At 56.6% G+C, this 17,075-nt stretch overlaps 2 protein-coding genes across 2 annotated transcripts in view; one reads left to right on the top strand and one right to left on the bottom strand.

Annotated features, from left to right (window-relative positions):
• Positions 1-10,356, top strand: part of VOLCADRAFT_121307 (uncharacterized protein) — a gene marked incomplete at its 5' end in the record, with an annotated part of 14,692 nt that extends 4,336 nt beyond the window's left edge. The window contains 14 exons of the mRNA XM_002954405.1: positions 165-330; positions 770-1,190; positions 1,642-1,717; positions 2,037-2,253; positions 2,745-2,877; positions 3,283-3,694; positions 3,926-4,150; positions 5,320-5,562; positions 5,818-6,083; positions 7,140-7,190; positions 7,940-8,204; positions 8,686-8,916; positions 9,539-9,742; positions 9,794-10,356. Of these exons, the coding sequence (XP_002954451.1) occupies positions 165-330; positions 770-1,190; positions 1,642-1,717; positions 2,037-2,253; positions 2,745-2,877; positions 3,283-3,694; positions 3,926-4,150; positions 5,320-5,562; positions 5,818-6,083; positions 7,140-7,190; positions 7,940-8,204; positions 8,686-8,916; positions 9,539-9,742; positions 9,794-10,101 (3,218 nt within the window). The 3' untranslated portion in view covers positions 10,102-10,356. The remainder of the gene's footprint in view (positions 1-164; positions 331-769; positions 1,191-1,641; positions 1,718-2,036; positions 2,254-2,744; positions 2,878-3,282; positions 3,695-3,925; positions 4,151-5,319; positions 5,563-5,817; positions 6,084-7,139; positions 7,191-7,939; positions 8,205-8,685; positions 8,917-9,538; positions 9,743-9,793) is intronic.
• A 3,961-nt stretch (positions 10,357-14,317) lies between these two features.
• VOLCADRAFT_64777 (uncharacterized protein) lies at positions 14,318-14,515 on the bottom strand (the record flags this gene model as incomplete). The annotated part of the gene is made up of 1 exon (XM_002954331.1): positions 14,318-14,515. A coding segment is annotated over one exon (198 nt), but the record flags the coding sequence as incomplete, so codon positions are not given.
• Between the last annotated feature and the right edge of the window lie 2,560 nt (positions 14,516-17,075).

Below are 17,075 nucleotides of genomic sequence, written 5' to 3'. Positions count from 1 at the left end.
ATCACCCACGGCTACTTCGTACCCTTTCCCCCAAGCACCAAGCATATAGACTCTCTTAATTAACTTTGGGTTCTGTCCATCGAAGGTTCCATTTATGTTGATTTTATATATGTGTTATATAAGTTAAATAAACCACAAGTGGATATGATGAAACCTCTCCACAGGCGATGTTTCGGAGCGCGGTGCGGTGTTCTGGCAGGCGCTGGTGCTGCTGGCGGTGGCGGACCCCTCAGAGCGCGTGGCGCTGGAGGCCATTCGGGCCATGTTCGGGGCGCCTTACCCTCGCGCCACCACCGCTGCAGCCATGAGGGCACCCGGGGCCGGAACCCGGTAGGGCTGGCAGGCCCGCCACTGTGTGGGGGGTTTGGGTTATGTTGCTTTTATGTGAGGGGGAGGGGGAGGGGGGTTGGGGTTGGGGTTGAAATGGCTGGTGCCTTGGATGCGTCGGCAGTTGGTTTCTTTTTTTCACTTAAACTTGCATTTGAAGTCCCTCTGTCGCATGCATACATACATGCAAACAGTTCCTAAACAACACACACCTACACACGTGTGTACATATATACATGCATACATGCATACATACATACGCACATACATACGCACATACACACATACGTACATACATACACACACATAATATATACGTATATATATATATATATATACGCACTAGCACAGCCCCTGCAAGCCCACCGCCAACGCCGCCTGCCACTCCCCCCCCGCTCGTGTGTGGTTCGTCTTTTCCCCCGGCCCCCCCCCCGCCCCGCAGGATCTCAGTAGCATCCAGCCCGGTGGAGGTGGAGGCGGAGTCCTCTCAATCCAAAATCCTAGGAGCCTCCTGGCATCTCGTCATGACGCAAGCACTGGAGCAACCGCCAGTGACGGATGCGGCAGCTGGCGGCGCCGCCGCGGCCGCTGCCGCCGCCGCCGACTCCGGCATCTTTGGCCGCATCGCACGCCGCCTGCTCCGCTGCTTGCAGTCGCGTTCCCAGTCCTTGGTGTGTGGTGCGGCGCGTGCGGCGGCGGTGTTGGCGGAGAGCCGTGCCTGGTTCCATTCGCTGAGCGGCGGACACGGACACGAGGCCGAGCCGGAGGGTGTACGGCGGTGGATGCGGAGCTTGCAGGGGTTCTTGTTGATGCTGGCGGGGGATGATAACGTGAGCGGGTGCGAACGAGCGGCGGCGCTGGAGGTGAGCGGGTCCGTAAGTCCGTGGCGCTGGGTGCGTGTGCGGGACGCGTGAGCGCATGTATGTATGTATGTATGTATGTATGTATGTATGTATGTATGTATGTATGTATGTGTAGCTGTGTTCTATTTGCGAATGTTGCGCGTTAGGGGTGCATGCAGTGGGTAGTTTGGCTGGAGGCCAATCTTTTTTTCCAATCTACACTAAGGCGCCTCTCCGGCGTGTGTGTTTACACCCCCGCCCCCCCCCTTCCCCCTCGTTCGACTCCTCCTTCACACGTCGCGACTGGTTAGTTAGTCATTGCTTCCCCACTTCCGGCGTGTCAGTCTATCCTTGGCATCAGCGTCACTCGTTTGTGGCTCGTCTTCCCCTCCCTCCACCCTCCCCGCGCTTTCCTTGGCAGCAGCTTCACTCGTTCGTGGTTCGTCTTTCCCCCTCCCCCCGCGCTTTCCAGGCACTTATTTGGAGCCAGGGCATTGACCAGCCACCAACAGTGTCTCCGGGCCTTATGCTGCGCGCGGCGTCTCACGGTGGGGGCCCGGCCGTGGGAGGGCATGAGGACGGCGGGAATGGGAATTGGGTTTGGGCTTGTTGGGAAGGGGGGTTGAAGGGGGAGCTAAAGGGGGTGATGGTTGCTTGGCACTGGAAGTTGCCTTTCGGAAGTTGTTCTTAGAGCATGACCTGCTTTCGTGTGTGTTTTCACCCTCTTCTCCCTTCCCCTCCCCAATCCCAACGCAACCCAACCCAACCCAACCCAACCCAATTCAGGCCCCCAAAACAACCGCCAACAACCGGAAAACCCAAAACCCAAAATATAAAAACCCAAACTCCGTACATTCGTTTCCGCAGGTGGATTTACCGCGGCCCCCATCGCCCGCTACACCTTCGCCGACCCCTGGCCGTCCTGGCTGCTGGCGGAGATGCTGGGGGTGCTGGCGCGGCGGCTGCGCTGTACGGCAGGGATGCCAGCGGAGCTGGTTCTGGAGCTGGCGGGTGCGCTGGCGGCGGGCTCTCCCAGCGGCATGCCGCGTGAAGCCCTTCAGACGTTGTGGGACCTGGCACCCGGGTGGGTGGGGGTGGGGGTGGGGGGTGGGGTGGAGGGGAGGTATTGGGTATTGGATTTTCGGTGTGTGGCCCTGTGTGCCATTTGCAGTGGGGCTGGTAGGTGGCTGACTAAGTGGCTTGGTAGGTGGGTGGGAGGTAGGGTACGGGGGGATGGGGAAATGGATTTGTAATATCCGGGCTCTCGTTGTGTGGCCCGTTGGCCCTTAGCGAATTTCTCCTTCCCCTCGTGTATCACCACCACCACCACCACCACCACTACTACTACTACTACCAAAACCTGCCCTCCTCCACCCTACCTGGGCCTCCGTCGCATCATCGCCATCACCATCACCGTTGATATTATTCTTATTATTGTTGTTATAATTGTTACTGTTATTGTTATAAACTATTGTTATTACTATTGTTAATAATAATATTATTATTACGATTAATATTATTATCCTTCGTCATTATTATTTTTATTCCCCCCAACACACCATGGGGCCCCCGCAGGCCGCTAGCCGCGCGTGCCGCTCTGCAGCTGCTATCCGCCCCCCTGCCACCGCTGTGCCAGCCACCCGCCTCAGCGGCGGTGGAGGTCAAGTCCATTGCGGCGCAGGCAGAAATGGCCTTTTACCACCTCAAGGTGGGGTGTGGAGGGTGATAGCGGCTTCTTGGGGTTGGGGGGGGATGGGGATGGGGATGGGGAGGTGACTTGGCGGTTAGGCAGGTGCTCGGGGTGGTGGCTCGGTGGTGGGTGAGGTGTGTGTGTGTGGGGGGGGGGGAAATGCGTGGCTAGAGGGTATATGAGTGTTTTTGGGGGGGCCCGGAAGGGGTAAAACTTCTGCCAGGTTGGAGCATGTATTTAGCGAATGAAGGCTGTATGTCGGGACTCCCGTCTCCTCGTCCCTCTCTCCCCTTCACCCTCCCCGTCGCCCCTCGGCCGCCGCTTCACCACTTTCCAGTTGCAACTGACCCCAGCCCCAACCCTTTTTCCCCCTTTTCCCCCCTTCCACCGCCGCCGCTGCCGTCTCCACCGCCGCTGCCGCAGGCGATGGCGGCCTGCTGGCTTGGCGAGCACGTCAACAGCATTGCAGGGGAGTACGCCTGGAAGTCCTGGGAGACCAAGATGGGACCCGCAGCGGATGCCGCCGCCGCGGCGGCGGCGATGCCGCCGGAGGCGGCAACAGTAGCAGCGGAAGGACCAGTGATGGCGACGGCGACGGCTCCGCCGCCACCGCCGCCGGCGGCGCCACAACAGCACCGCCTTGCCGACGGGCGTTGGGGCAGCGCCGGTGGCGGCGGTGGCGGCGGCGACACGTCGTCGCTGGTTGGCGGCGCCGCCGCCAAAGGCGGCTGCTGGGGCCCGGAGGCGGCTGTAGCACGTATGGCAGAGGCGGCGGTGTCGCATAGTCCCTTACTGGCGATGACGATGGCACATCTCAATCGGGGGATGCTGACGGGTGTGTCTCAGTGGGCCGGTTGCCGGTTGAATGGATGGACGGATGGATGGATGGATTTTTTGAAGTAATAATGCTTTTGGGGTGAAGGAAGATACCGAAATGCAGAGAGTGTAGCTGCGTGCCATTGTGTTACATCTCTGCATGTATGTACGTATGTATATATGTGTATCGTCCTCCCACCGACACCTCCCTCCCCCCCCCCCTCCCCTCGGCCTCGGGAAACTCCCGCAGGTGCGAACGTCGTTCGGGTGGCCGCCGCCCAGGCCCTGGCAAAGCTATCCGTACGATCAGGGGAGCCGTACAGAATCCAGTGCTACAGCCTGTTATCGGCGGCGGCGGGCAGGATCGGCGGCGTCAGTGGCGGCGGCGGCGGTACGGCAGCGGCAGTGGTTGATCCGCTTGGGCTAGCGCCCGTGGTAGGCCCTGCGCTGGAGGTGCTGGATGCCATGTATGCGGGTGAGCGGTGGGAGGTGGAGAGGATGGTGCGGGTGAATGGGATTGGGGTTGGGGTTGGGGTTGGGGTTGGGGGATACGTCTTTTCCCCCCCTCCTCTTCCCCCCTCTCCCCCCATCAGCTTCACTCGTTCGTGGTTCGTCTTCCCTCCCTCCCATGCCGTTGGCAGAAGTTCTTGCATCTGGATGACCATGCTAGGAGCGGGCGAACCCCTGACCGATTTCCGTGCAGTACAGTCCTACCTGCCTAGGTGCTGTTACATTTCGAAAGTTCTTGCATCTGGCTATCTCTGCATTCTGCTGAGCCTTCATTTGCATAGTATGCTCCAACCGGAGGTGATCATCATCAACATAGCGGGGCAGGCGGGGAGGTGCAGGACGCACTGACATGGTACGGCAACACAAACCTGCTGGAAGGAACAGCCGCGGAGAGAGACGTCCTTGGTTTTCCTCGCAAGCTACAAGAAAATCGATAATCCGATTTAAAAAATGAAGTGGTTTTTTGCATTGATATTCACTCCTTCCGCCCCTTGTCCTTGATGCTACATTACTAAGTAAATCCGGCACCGTCTTTTTTTGAATGTGGTGTTGTTTCCCTGTTGCATGCTCTACGGACTCTGCCTGCCCTCCGAAACCAACCCCCATGTGTATATATGTATATATGATGTGTGAAACAGGGGGGTGTATCTTCGCCCGTGGCAGCTACCCTGCGAAACCCTGCCTTCCCCGGTATTTCGGGGCACCCTCATCCAGTCACCCTAGTCAACTTCTCAGTGGATCGCTCAGGTTCCGCACCCACCACCAGCATCCAACGGAATCTGCCGGGTCGACAGCGGGCCAACTCCATTCCTGGTCGGCTCGCAGGTTAACTTTATCCCAGGTCACCACCGTCCATCAACTAGGGGCGCAATGCCTTCCACCATCGGAAGGACTTTTGACCCTAATGGGTATCGATCCCGGGATCTCCCGGGGGCAATGGTCGCGCATTACCAGTAGTGCCAAACCCTAGTATATATATGTCTGCACATCATTTGTAATACGTTATGTGTATTATGTATTTTGAACGCATGCATGCGTATACACATACCCAGGGTACCCCACCCTCCTCCCGCCCTCTCACCCCTCGTCACGCGCGCACTTGCACATACGCACAAACACGCGCCTCTTTTCCAGGCGAGCTGGTTCTAGAGCGCCATGTCAGCCAGTACGGCACCCGTGCTCATGGCTGGCCTGAGGCGGCACTGGAGTCCCTGCGTCGGCGCCATGAGTGGCTGCTGGGGGCCATCAGTTGTACGATATGTGCCGTACCTCGGGAGTTATTTCTGCCGTTGGGCCCGCGGAGCAGGAGGCTGCTATTCCCGAGTAAGTACGGCAGCTGGCGTTTTGTGTGTGTAGGGGGTGCAGAGGTTGAGGCAGGTGGGGGGTAGGTGGGTAGGTGGGGGGTAGGGTGTGTGTGTGTTTGTATGGAAAAATAAGACTTTGGGGTTCTTCTTCTTCTTACCCTTTGGAAAACCCCCCCAAACACCCCTCCGCCTCCCCTCTACCACCCCCCGCGATCCCTTTATAGTGCGTCCTTCAATCTGGTGGTGGGTTATGTCATTTGTACCGTGCGTGTGACCGTGTCGTGTGTTTTTTCCCGATTCCTTCTTCCCCCTTTCCCCCTTCCTCCAGACGACAAGGAGGATGCCGAAGAGGACGCCCGCCAAGCCGCCGCTGCCGAGGCACAGCAACAGCAAGAGCAGCAGTACGGCGACCAGCAGTATTATGACGAGTACGGACAGCCGTACCAGTACGACTACAGTGCAGCGGAACAGTACGACTATGGGGATTACTACAACAACGCGGCTCAGCAGCAGCAGCAGCAGCAGCAGCAGGAGGACCGGGACCAGTACGGCCAGCAACGAGACCCCCTGGCAAGGTTAGGCGCGATGGGGGAGGTGGGGGGGGAGGTTTGTAAGGGAGGTGGAGTTGGGGGGGGGTTCAGGGGCCAAACCCGGCACGGGACGGGGCTGGGTATTCGTCCATGTATCTTCACACACCACCGTGAGTCTGTGTGTATCCTTGTCACTCTGAAGGGGAAGTTATGCAAGCCTCATAAAAGCCTCTGGACAAATATGTGAGTGTAGTGTAGTGTAGTGTAGTGTAGTGTAGTGTAGTGTAGCGTAATGCACTGTCGCCATGTCCCCATGCTTCCTTAGGTACCCCCTCTCCACTGTTTTGCCCGTTACGCGATAACCCCCCTGCGGGGACCGCCGCCGTACTACGAGCCGCCGTACGAGTGCCGCCCGTCGTGTCTTTGTTTGTGTGAGTGCGGCTACTCTTCACATCTTTACATCTCTTTACCTCTTGTAAAGTAAAAGTTCATCTGCCAAAGTGCAAAGCCAAGATTACAACCCGCAACCCATTCCTCCAACTCTCCAAGATTAAATGTTTAAACGAACCGAAATGTGGATCCAAAATCCAACTAGGTACGACTTTACGGGACAGAAGGCGGCGGCGGCGGTGGAGCTCAATTGGGGCGCAGAACAGTCCGGAGCGTACGACGGAGCCGACGACGCGGCGGCGGGTGAGATGGACGGGGGGGGAGGTTCCCAAGAAGGGGGCCGGGGCCGGCGGCGTCTCCGGCGGTTTGATGACTCCGGGGAAATCTTCAGAAGAGGAGCTTGGGGGGGGATTACGTGGCCGGGGGGGGGAGGTGTATTTTTTTGGGGGTGGAAATGGGTGCCTGTAGAGGTGGATGTAGACAAGGCGGGTAGACAGGACTCAATCAGCCCCTGCGCCTATGTGGTTTTTTTTAGTTTAAAGGTATAAATCCAACACCCAGTAAACGCGTGTATATGTGTATGCGTGTATGTGTGTATGTGTACGCGTGTACGCTTTTCCTTCTTTTCCTTCTTTTCCTTCTTTTCCTTCTTTATCTTCTTTATCTTCTTTATCTTCTTGCCCTCGGGGATGTGTATTCTCACGACTGCCATCATCATTCAGTTGCGGAGGCGCGTCCTGGAGTGGTGCTGTACTCCTTCCAGGCGGAGACGGAGGGCGAGGTACGGGGGGAGGGGTAGAGGAGAGCAGCAGCAGGAGGAGGGGGGAAGGGGGGGAAAAGGAGGGGGGAAGGAGGCGGAAAGGGGATAAGCATGTGAGCGCAACCTCCCTCACATCCCGTCCCTAGGGGGTTAGTGAATCATCGCGTCGGATCCCCTCCCATCCATTGGTTGATTGTCGACACAATGGCCTCTCTTTGATTCTTCTGCTGTAGCCATAATCGCTCTCCCGTACGCCTATGTATTTGTATATGTAGTCGGCGGAAAGGGGGAGGGAGGGGAGGAAGCCCCGGGGGTTTCTTCGGGTTCTCTCTCTGTGCGAGTGGTGTGTTTGTGTGGCGCGTCCGGGGCCTCTTTCCTGCGGTCTTTCCCCTCCCCTCAACACACGTCACAACACGGGCTTCACTCGCTCGTGGTTCGTCTTTTCCCCCCAACACACATACATACATACATGACGCGCCATCCACGTTCTATCTCCCAAATGCCATCTTCTCTTTACAAACCTTGCGTCCCGTTTTCACGGAATGTAGCATGTGGCCGAATAGTGCACGCATACAGAAAGGACAGCCGGTAGAGTGGAACAAGGGGGTGTGTGTGCCCCAGCTCGGCCGTTCGGCCGTTCGGCAGGCGGTTTGTTGTCTTGTGGCGGCGGTGGCGGCGGCGCTATACCACGTCTGCGTCCCTTCTCTCCTCTCCTCGTCCTGCGCTTCCCATATCTGCCCTCGACACACCCAACATGCGTCGCCGTACAGGTATCAGTGACAGCGGGCGAGTCTGTACGTGTCGTACACGACCTCGGCGAATGGTACGAGGTGCTGACGGCAGGTGGCCAGCAGGGCGTAGTACCAGCGTCGTACGTCCAGCTGTCGGACGAGCAGCAAGGGGGCGACGGCGGCGCTGGCGGCGGCGGCGGCGGCGGCCGCGGCCGCGGGCATGCATTGCCGACGTCGTTGGCATCGCAGGCATCTGTTGGATCGGCGGCGGCGGGGGCGTTGAGCGCTCAGTCGTCTTTCGCGGGTAAGCGTTGCGAAGGGGCGACGAGGGTTGGAGAGAGAGAAAGAGGGAGGAAGGAGGGTCCAGGACCAGAAGGGGTGAAGTCCCTGGATAAGGCCGGCAGGAGGAAGTGGGCACGTGGGGATTGCGGTGGTGGTGGTGGTGGTAAAACATGACTTGTTGACTTTTGATTAGCTACGCTTTTACGTACGACGACTGGCGTGCCGAAACAAAAAAGACGGTTCGTCCACCTGCAGTCGCACAGTTATGGCAGTTTATCATTCTCTCGTTGTTGTTGTCTTCTGTTACAGAACCCGCGACAACCCGCTGATGTTGCTTTTCCGTAATTTGTCTTTTTTTTTGGGGTGGGGGGCCTCCGGTTCCGTAGCCCGGCGGCAGAGTGGCGAGGCCACTGCCACATCAGGATACGGCTACAGCTACGGCGGCGGCGGCGGCGGCGGCGGTCAACAGGAGTCTGGCGGCGCCACCGCCGGCGCATCCGCAGTGGACTACTACACCTTCCGGTACGACAACCCTGAGTACGACTCCGGTAATGGCGATGGCGCTTACGGTTCGTACTATGGGGATTATGGATCGCAATACGGCGCTGACCAGTACGGCACAGGAGCGTACGGCAATGGCGCGTACGGCGGGGGAGGCATGTACGGCGATGATGGCGGCAGCTCGGCGACAGCGGAGCGCGGCGGCGGCGGCAAGAAGAAGAAGGGCTTTGGAGGTAATAACGCGTGGTGTAGCTCGCCAGGCAGTTAGTTGGTTGGTTCCGTTGGAGTACGGCACACACGAAAGCTGGGAAGCGCCCGGGTAGACTCTAAATCGATTGCGTGTTTCTTTCTCATCCTCTTCATGATTCCTCCTCGAATGGGTGTCCCGAATTGGCGCCGCTGGCTATGCGCTTCTTGAGCAGTCAGGAGTCTGAGGTTTGTCCTGTTTCTGATGATAATACTTTTATGACGGATTTCATGTTTTTATTACGGATTTAATGTTTTCCGCCGCGGTCATGTGCTGTGCATAGGACATGAATATATATATATATAACATAAATATATAATGGTTCAGGTTTTTTGCTCTTAAATATAATTTGTGCACTAAAAGTCGCGAATGGTGATGTGATCGGTCCTACACTGTTCTGGCCCAGGCAGCTGGTGGATATGTTTCCACTCAGAGCACTTCGCGCCGCCGGACGCGAAACGCGATTCGCCTCCCTTTTCCCCAGGGGATGAAGGAAAAAGGGGGAGTTTGTGTTTATTATTTTCTCTTTTGGATGGGGGTGTGCGAGTTACGAGGGGCCGCTGCGCCCCCCGCTTCACTCAATCAAGAATCACACACGCCCGCTGCAGGTTTCGACGACTTCGGTGCGGTGCTCGCGGAGGTCAAAAACGCGGCAGCGGCGGCCAGGCAGCAACAGCAGAGCACAGATCGTCGAACAGGTTCCGACGGCGTCGAAGACAACAGAAGCAGCGGCGGCGGCGCCGCCGCCGCCGCTGCAGCCGCCACCATCAGTACCGCTGGCGCCGCTGCATCGCCATCGCTGCCTCAGGCCGGTGAAGCCGCACCCGCACCCGCAGGCTACTACCCGTCAATACCGTACGGAGAGGCCGGTACGACATCGTACGTCACGACGCCAGATGCGGCGGCTGCGGACGTTGTTGGGAACGTCTGGTCCGCCAGCGGCCAACAGGACGCAGCGCCGGGGGTTCCAGCGGATGGCGGCGGCGGCGGCGGCCGGGGTACGGCCATGTACGAGTTTGTGGCGGAGATGCCGGGCGAGCTGTCGGTAGCGGCCGGGGAGGAGTTGGAGGTTCTGGGGCCCGAGGCGGATGGCTGGTACACGGCCCGCCTGGTTTCCGACCCCTCCAGGGTGGGCATTATCCCGGCATCCTACGTGCAGCTGCAACAGTAAGATGTAAAAGCACAGCCGGAGAAACCTACATACTTACATACCTACATACACACATAGACCATGTGTCTGCCTTGTTGCCTATTTTGGCCATTTGGCCGCTACTTGCCTATCGTGGGGTCCCGCATGGGAAGGCGCCCACCCCATGACTTTGCGAAACACACATGGCACGCTGCGCTGTCCGTTCGCTGAGGCACTTGTCGTAAAGGTCATGCGGCTGGTTAGCGTGTATGTATGTATGTACATGTGGTGACATGTATGTATGTATGTATGTATGTATGTATTGCCTGCATGCTTCCGCGCGTCAGCAGCGGCGGCTTGTGGTGTCTAGAGAGCCCAAAGGCTGCGAACCAAGGCTGCGGCCATATAACCGGTGCAGTGGCAGCGAAGGCTCTTATGGCCACAGGAAATCTGCGTGTGCTTGTGTGTGTGTGAAAGAGAAAGGTGAAAATCAGGGGCAACATGCAAAGAACCGACTGGTCAAAAGGGGGTGTGAAACGGGGTAAATAAACATAGGACGTGAGGATAAGTTGCGGGTAAGACTTCCGACGCGGCCCCAAAGTACCGTCGCGCCGTCATGAGCTGCATCGTCAACGGGCGATCGGGCCCCCAGGAGGCTGGTTGTCGGAGCCCGGTATGGGTATATGCCGATGAAGAAGTACGTCCAGCCGCCACGCATGACTCGAGAGAATGCGAACAACTTCTTCGTTGTGATCATCGACCGAGTGGTAGGACTTGAGATGGGATGAGGAGGATGTGCTAGGCAGAGGGGGAGTGGTTATGTCGGTTAGGACGGTTGTAACGGTCCACAACTTTCTCAGAGCCCGACAACAGAGAGCAAAAGGGCGCGCGCGCGCGCTGAAATCATCCGCACGGCCCTGTGCTTTGCTCCTCAGTCCGTCTCTCATCTCTCGCTTCAGGTGGGGTGCTTTGCTTTTTGAGTGTGTATGTGCGGCCCTTGCCTTTTGTCCTTCGCGCGCTTAAGCTTAAGGACGGATGCCGTGCATTTCCGTGTGCAGCTTATTCAGCTGCTGCGGACAGGCGCGTAGCGGGGCAAGCGCGTTCTACCGCTACCGCTACTGCTACTGCCGGTAGGTAGTGATGGCCCGCACAGCAGGTGCCACCCCCCTTCTATCATGTATATTGGAGTTATCTCCAAATTATGATATATGGTGGCCATGCGCCGCGAGTTTGGATATAACAGTTCAAGTGTAACAGTTCGCTGCTGCTCAGCTTGTTAGGCCTTGTTGTGGTGTCGCTTTTTCTAGGTTGGGGTGAAGAGGCCTTCTGGCCTTGGCCTTCTTGCTTGGTGTGTATGGATGTGTGTTGGTGGATATATGCTGCGATAGACTGATGGGGGCGGTGATTCTGCTGTCAGGAGGAGGAGAGGGAGGAGGCCTTAGGCGCAAAGGGTCGGCGGATAGTTAGGGCAGGGGGGCCGCCCTATTCCGCCCCCTATATCCCCTATATGGTGCTATGGGACACATCATGTTTGGCCTGCAGGCCACAGCTGTGGCTCGTAATTGTACATAAATTTGAACACCATGAACGTTTATCCCAGGTATTTAGCATCAAGAAACTTTTAATGCATCATCTTAAAAGGAACCTTGACCGGGAATCTTCCTCCTGTGCAGCCCTGCCTGGTTCTTGGGTGCGGCCATCCAGTGGCTATGATCGGCCTTCCCTCGTTTTTTCTTTGTACATTTCGCCACATGTGCGAAAGAAATCCAATATAATGCGGCCACCAGCAAACAACCTATGCAACTCCACGCACACATACAGACCTATGCCCATGTCGCATCGTCGTCGTCGTCGTTGCTTCATCGCCAGGGCACCTCCTGTGTATCTTACGCCCTCCGGCGCCATGTCCCCCGCCACACCCCCCCCCCCCCTTAGGCCGGTCCTCATCCAGATATGCTATACTTTCTCCCCACATATCAGGAAAGGCCGAAACGTCGCCTTTCTATGGACACAGTTCAAAATCGAGATCGTCCGAGATGTACCCCACCCCACCCCCTCAGTGCGTCGCTCACCCCTTCCCGTGTGTCTCCTCCCGACGTAACGTTCGACGATGTATCTTCAAAGCACCAACAATAATTCAGCAGCCTGTCAGCGCGCTGCAGCTATTGTCCGCTCCGTGCGAGTACCCCGGCCCGGCCTATCGTCCTGATGGAGTGAGAGGACAATAAAAAAGAAACCGTCGCCGTTGTCGACCGCCGCCGTTGTTACCACATCTTTGAAGAACCATATCCAAAGCCATCTGACTGAAGGGATATGGGCACCAAACCCACCAGCCCACGCTCGCTGATCATCTTACGGCCAAGGCTTGTACTGCCCGGGCAGCTGCCCCTCGTCGCCTTGCTTCCCGCCCCCGCGGCGTCCTCCGCCACAACCCTTGCACAGCCGTGTTACATTACAGATCTACAGATCTACAGACAGGGGAACAGCAGGCCAAGGAAACCGCCAGGCAGGCGAGTGCAGGCGCAAGGACGGGATCAATGAACGCAGCAAAAGCCAAGGCCGAGCTGGTGGTAAGAGGACCTTCTCAACTTTCCCTTCGGAAAAGGTGATCATCTCCGAAACGGGAGGGTGGGTGCGTACGGGAGGGGGGGTGCCATGGGGCCGCGCCAACGGGTAAACAACCAAGTCCAGCCACATCGATGGACGCGCAGCATGGCCGACACACTAATGCATGAGTACTGAATTTGCGAGCAGCGAGGTCGTTCGATATGGCAATAAGAGATATGGGATGGTACTTGCCCACCATCCCAAAGTGCCAGGCCAGTCGCCGAGTCGCTCCGGAACGTATTACGGCAACGGCAGACGGAACACAGAGCCCTGATACGTATTCTAGGGAGGGACACGAGGTCTCACCTATAGGATCCACACCTACCTACCCACCTACCTACCTACCTACCTACTTACCCACCCACCCGCCTACCTACCCACCCACCCACCTACCTGGCATGAAGTGCCCGCCCGAGGGGCCCATGGCATGTCCGTGGGGGCCCACGGGGCCGCCCATGCCGTGATGGCCGCCTGCCATTCCTCCCATCGGGCCAGGTACGCCGCCCATAGGCCCAACCCCGCCCATGGCACCGACCCCTCCGGATAACAACCCTGGCAACAGCGCCAGCGGCCCGCCAGCCGCCGCCGCGGCCATGGCGCCGAAGAGGTTATTGCCGTGTGGCCCCATGCCGCCCATAGGGCCCAGCGGCGGCATGGCGAGCTGTGGCGGCAGATCCGGCGGCATTTGGCCCTGAGCTGCGGCGCCGACGAATCCCCCGCCGATTCGGTCGCCGACGCCACGGCCGCCGCGGCCGCCACGCACACCTCGGCCGCCGTACCCCCCGCCGCGCCCGCCGCGGCCGTCTCCCCAAAGCCCGCCACCTGCGGAGAAATGGCCGCCAGGGGGAGGCGGGGTGGGGCCCCCCGTGCGATGGGATGGAACCCCCTTTCCACCGCCGCCGCCGCCCCTTCCAGCAAACGTGACGACGCACGGCCGACCGTTGATTGGCTTCCTGCGGCACCGTACAACCGCGGTGTGTGTGTGTGTGTGTGTGTGTGTGTGTGTGTGTGTGTGTGCGTGTGCGTGTGTGTGTGTGCGTGTGTGTGCAATGCCGCAACGAAATCAGGATGGGCCCAGCGCTCGGGTGAAAAATGTGTGAAATTTCGGCTTTAAAATGTGGATTATCGACGACGGTTGTACGACCCGAGTCATGCACGCGGCTAAAAGATGCGGCTCTTCCGCGAGCAGGGGTTCTTTGTTCGATCGTATGTTTGTCCAAATAAACCCTGAGCCAGCCCAATTCCCCCAGTGCTCAGTGCAGGTTGTGAAGCAGTGCAGTGAGCCACAAGCAGTTGCAGGTCGTTGCTGCTCCGCTGCTCTCAGCCCCCCCCCCCATGTAAACCCCTAAACCAACAAAGATCCCACCACCGTTACAGTCACAGACATCCAGTGTGTGTTTTCTACCTACCCGCCAGCTCCCAAGCAATTTGCTTTCCTTCTCCATGCACCCACCAATTCAGAATCCAGCCTTACTGTCATGGCCTAACTTCTTATGTGCCCCGCCCGGGCACTCAACGACTTTTCTCCTCACTTCCAAATATAACCAATTCCGTTTCCATTACTGGACTCGTCAACAGCCGTCTCTGGGCTCACTGTGGCTCAACTGCTCTGCAGCAGTTCCCTCTCCGACTGCGTTGCTTCTCCCGGGGCTTACCCTGACAGCTGCTCCTTGCAACGCGCCGCCGCCTCGGGGTCGGTGAATTCCACAAGCACAGCTCCCCTGGAGCGGCCAGTCGCCCGGTCCTCTACGAACTGCAGACCGTTGACTGGGCCGAAGGAGGTGCAGACGCTCTCCACCTCCAAGTCAGTGGTCCACCAGGTAAGGTTCGCGATGTACACCTGGCCTCCAGAGTCGCGTGCCTCTCGCAATGCCTGGATGCTCGGCCCCACAAACTGTTGTTGTTGCTGCTGTGCTTGTTGTTGCGTTTGCTGGTCATGCTGTTGTTGTTGTTGTTGTTGTTGTTGCTGCTGTTGCTGCTGTTGGTGATGGTGTGGTTGCTGTTGATCGAAGGCGCGCCCCGCCGGGTCGATGGGACCGGCCAACGGTTCCGCGCCCACATCGTGAAACCCTAGGCCGCAGGGTTGAAAAGAGGACAGTCAGAAGGCATCAAAGCAAAGAGCGATAAAGGAAGGAACCTGCAAGATTGAAGCCGCCAAGACTGACCTTGTCCACGATCTTGTTGCTGCACTAAAAATTGATTCGCATGTGCGATATCTGACTGAGGTCCTCCTGTCGGTAACCATTGACCCAGCACACAAAAATCAACGTCTGAAGGAATCAGTCTCAGGTGTTCCTATACCTTCCCTATGCTGTTCCTGACATTAAGATCTTGCAAACACACCATTAAGGCTCTCTTCAAAATCAAATTCCATTGCTGTCTGGAAGTGCGCCGCGTATTAACTGCCAAGCACCTGTGTTCCCGCTAGTTTCTGTGCAAATATTGGTGACCCTTCCGCTTGCACAAGGAAAAATGTTTATGAGTTAAGGCGCATGAAACTGTACAGTTGTATCGTTCAGACAATGTGCAACATCAGACCTCCCCCAGCATACGTTTAATATGAAGTGTAGGAATTGGGATCGCCGGTTGGCGCACGCTGTGACTAGTGGGTGTTACACTGTTACTTACTCATAAGACGATGTACGGTAACCACCTTATAGCGGTTAGAATCAATGTCGGTTGCAATCTAATGGCCTGCAATTCCACACAGCCGCTGCCAATTAATTAATTAAGCTGGGTTCGACGTTTGTTTTATCTTCCCTTCTCATTTATTCCTGGCTCCTTGAGATGTTGAGAAGATTGAATCTAGCCTAGTTTCTCCATTACTATCTGCAGGCTTTTGCGATCAAATGTTGGGTTGTTCTGGCTAACAGCCTTGCCGTGAGCTCTCAACGTCTTCAAAGCGAAATGGGCTTACGGTGGCAAATGTTTGGGCCCCCAGCCAACCGCTCCAACAATGCTGCTGAGCGGGGCTATTCCGCTATGCATGCCAGGCCTTCACGCGTAATAAAAATACCTAGGCTCTAAAGTGTTAACGTTCAATTTCACCTTTTCTATGCCAGCGGGTGGTGATTTACCACATGACGGTTATTCACTTCAGGAGCCCTAAACAGTGGTCTGCCCGTGTTTGGCGTCGTGTGCCGCCGTTCTTTGCCCATTTAGCAACCACCTGTGTATGTATGAAACTATTCTTAATTACTTCCTGACCATTTATGTGATGAGCTGAACCCGCTCTGCTCCTTTGAGATGAATTGTATGATCCCCCTGAAGTACAACTATCCCGGTGCAGTATTTAATTAATTTAAAATCTTAGCTGGCCATACTTGATCACATTGAAAGGAATACAAAAGTGTTTTGGCTCAAATTGCCCTATTTTCAACCCATGTTGGCAGAACCTAGATTGGATGAAAAATGGACGAGCATGAGGCACAACTACTCTTTGCGCAACCCGGCAAGAATGTCGTAACAGGAAAGGCGCTGCGGCCGGGGCCGAAGCGCGGTGTTATTGAATAAGAGAGGAAACACGGTAAAATGAAAAATTAAAAATGCGGAAGCCAGGAAGATGTGCAGTGTGAAGTAATAGCCGAACATAAGTCGGTTACAAAAGTTCACATGACGCAAATCGATCAGACATATGGGGTGTGACGTCCAAAGAAAGGGCAACGTGAAGCGGCATGCAAATAAGACAAATAAGGAAAGAAGAGCTAGTAATAAATTACAGAACGTTGTACTTGAGAACTGCAAGAAGAGATGTGTACGGAGTTGGACCTTGAAATCGGGAAGTGCATCTGCAAGATTAATGAGCAAATCGTTTACAGGGAGAGGAGGGAGAGGAGGGGGAGAGGAGGGAGAGGAGGGGGAGAGGAGGGGGAGAGGAGGGGGAGAGGGAGGAGAGGAGCAGTGTTTTTTTAAGTAATATATTCCTTTTAATTCCTTTTAAGGAATAAAGAGGCCATTTTGGCCTTTGGAAAAAAGGAATGAATTGAGGCTGATCCGTACTTTTTCATTCCTCCAGCCAAAAACGTCCATTGCTGCCAGATTGCTCCGTAGTGTGCAGAACTTAGTATTATCGATCATAGAATAGATATGAGGGGCCGTAAGAAGGTCAAGCCCGTGAGTCAACGCGGCATAGCAGAATGTATGACCGGTCCTTACATAGCCATACACGCAAAAGGCAACGACTTGAACGCCGAACAAACACCAAAACAGCAAGATAAGCCTGAATTTTTTCCTGATAAAGGCGTTTGGGACGGCGGTGCTGTTGTCGGTAATGCATCGGCAATGGTGTGGCTGCCAGCGGCGACCGATGACACGGGCGCCATTACCCCTGCCTTCCATGGCGGTTGTGATCAGCATAAGCGCAAGCTGTCACCCAATCAGCTCGACAACAACGAATGCGGCGAGGCGCC

The sequence above is a fragment of the Volvox carteri genome (genome assembly GCF_000143455.1).
Source record: "Volvox carteri f. nagariensis unplaced genomic scaffold VOLCAscaffold_42, whole genome shotgun sequence".
Taxonomy (NCBI): Eukaryota; Viridiplantae; Chlorophyta; class Chlorophyceae; order Chlamydomonadales; family Volvocaceae; genus Volvox; species Volvox carteri.
The sequence above is the reverse complement of the archived record's forward strand: the minus strand, read 5'-3'. Positions and strand labels throughout refer to the sequence as shown.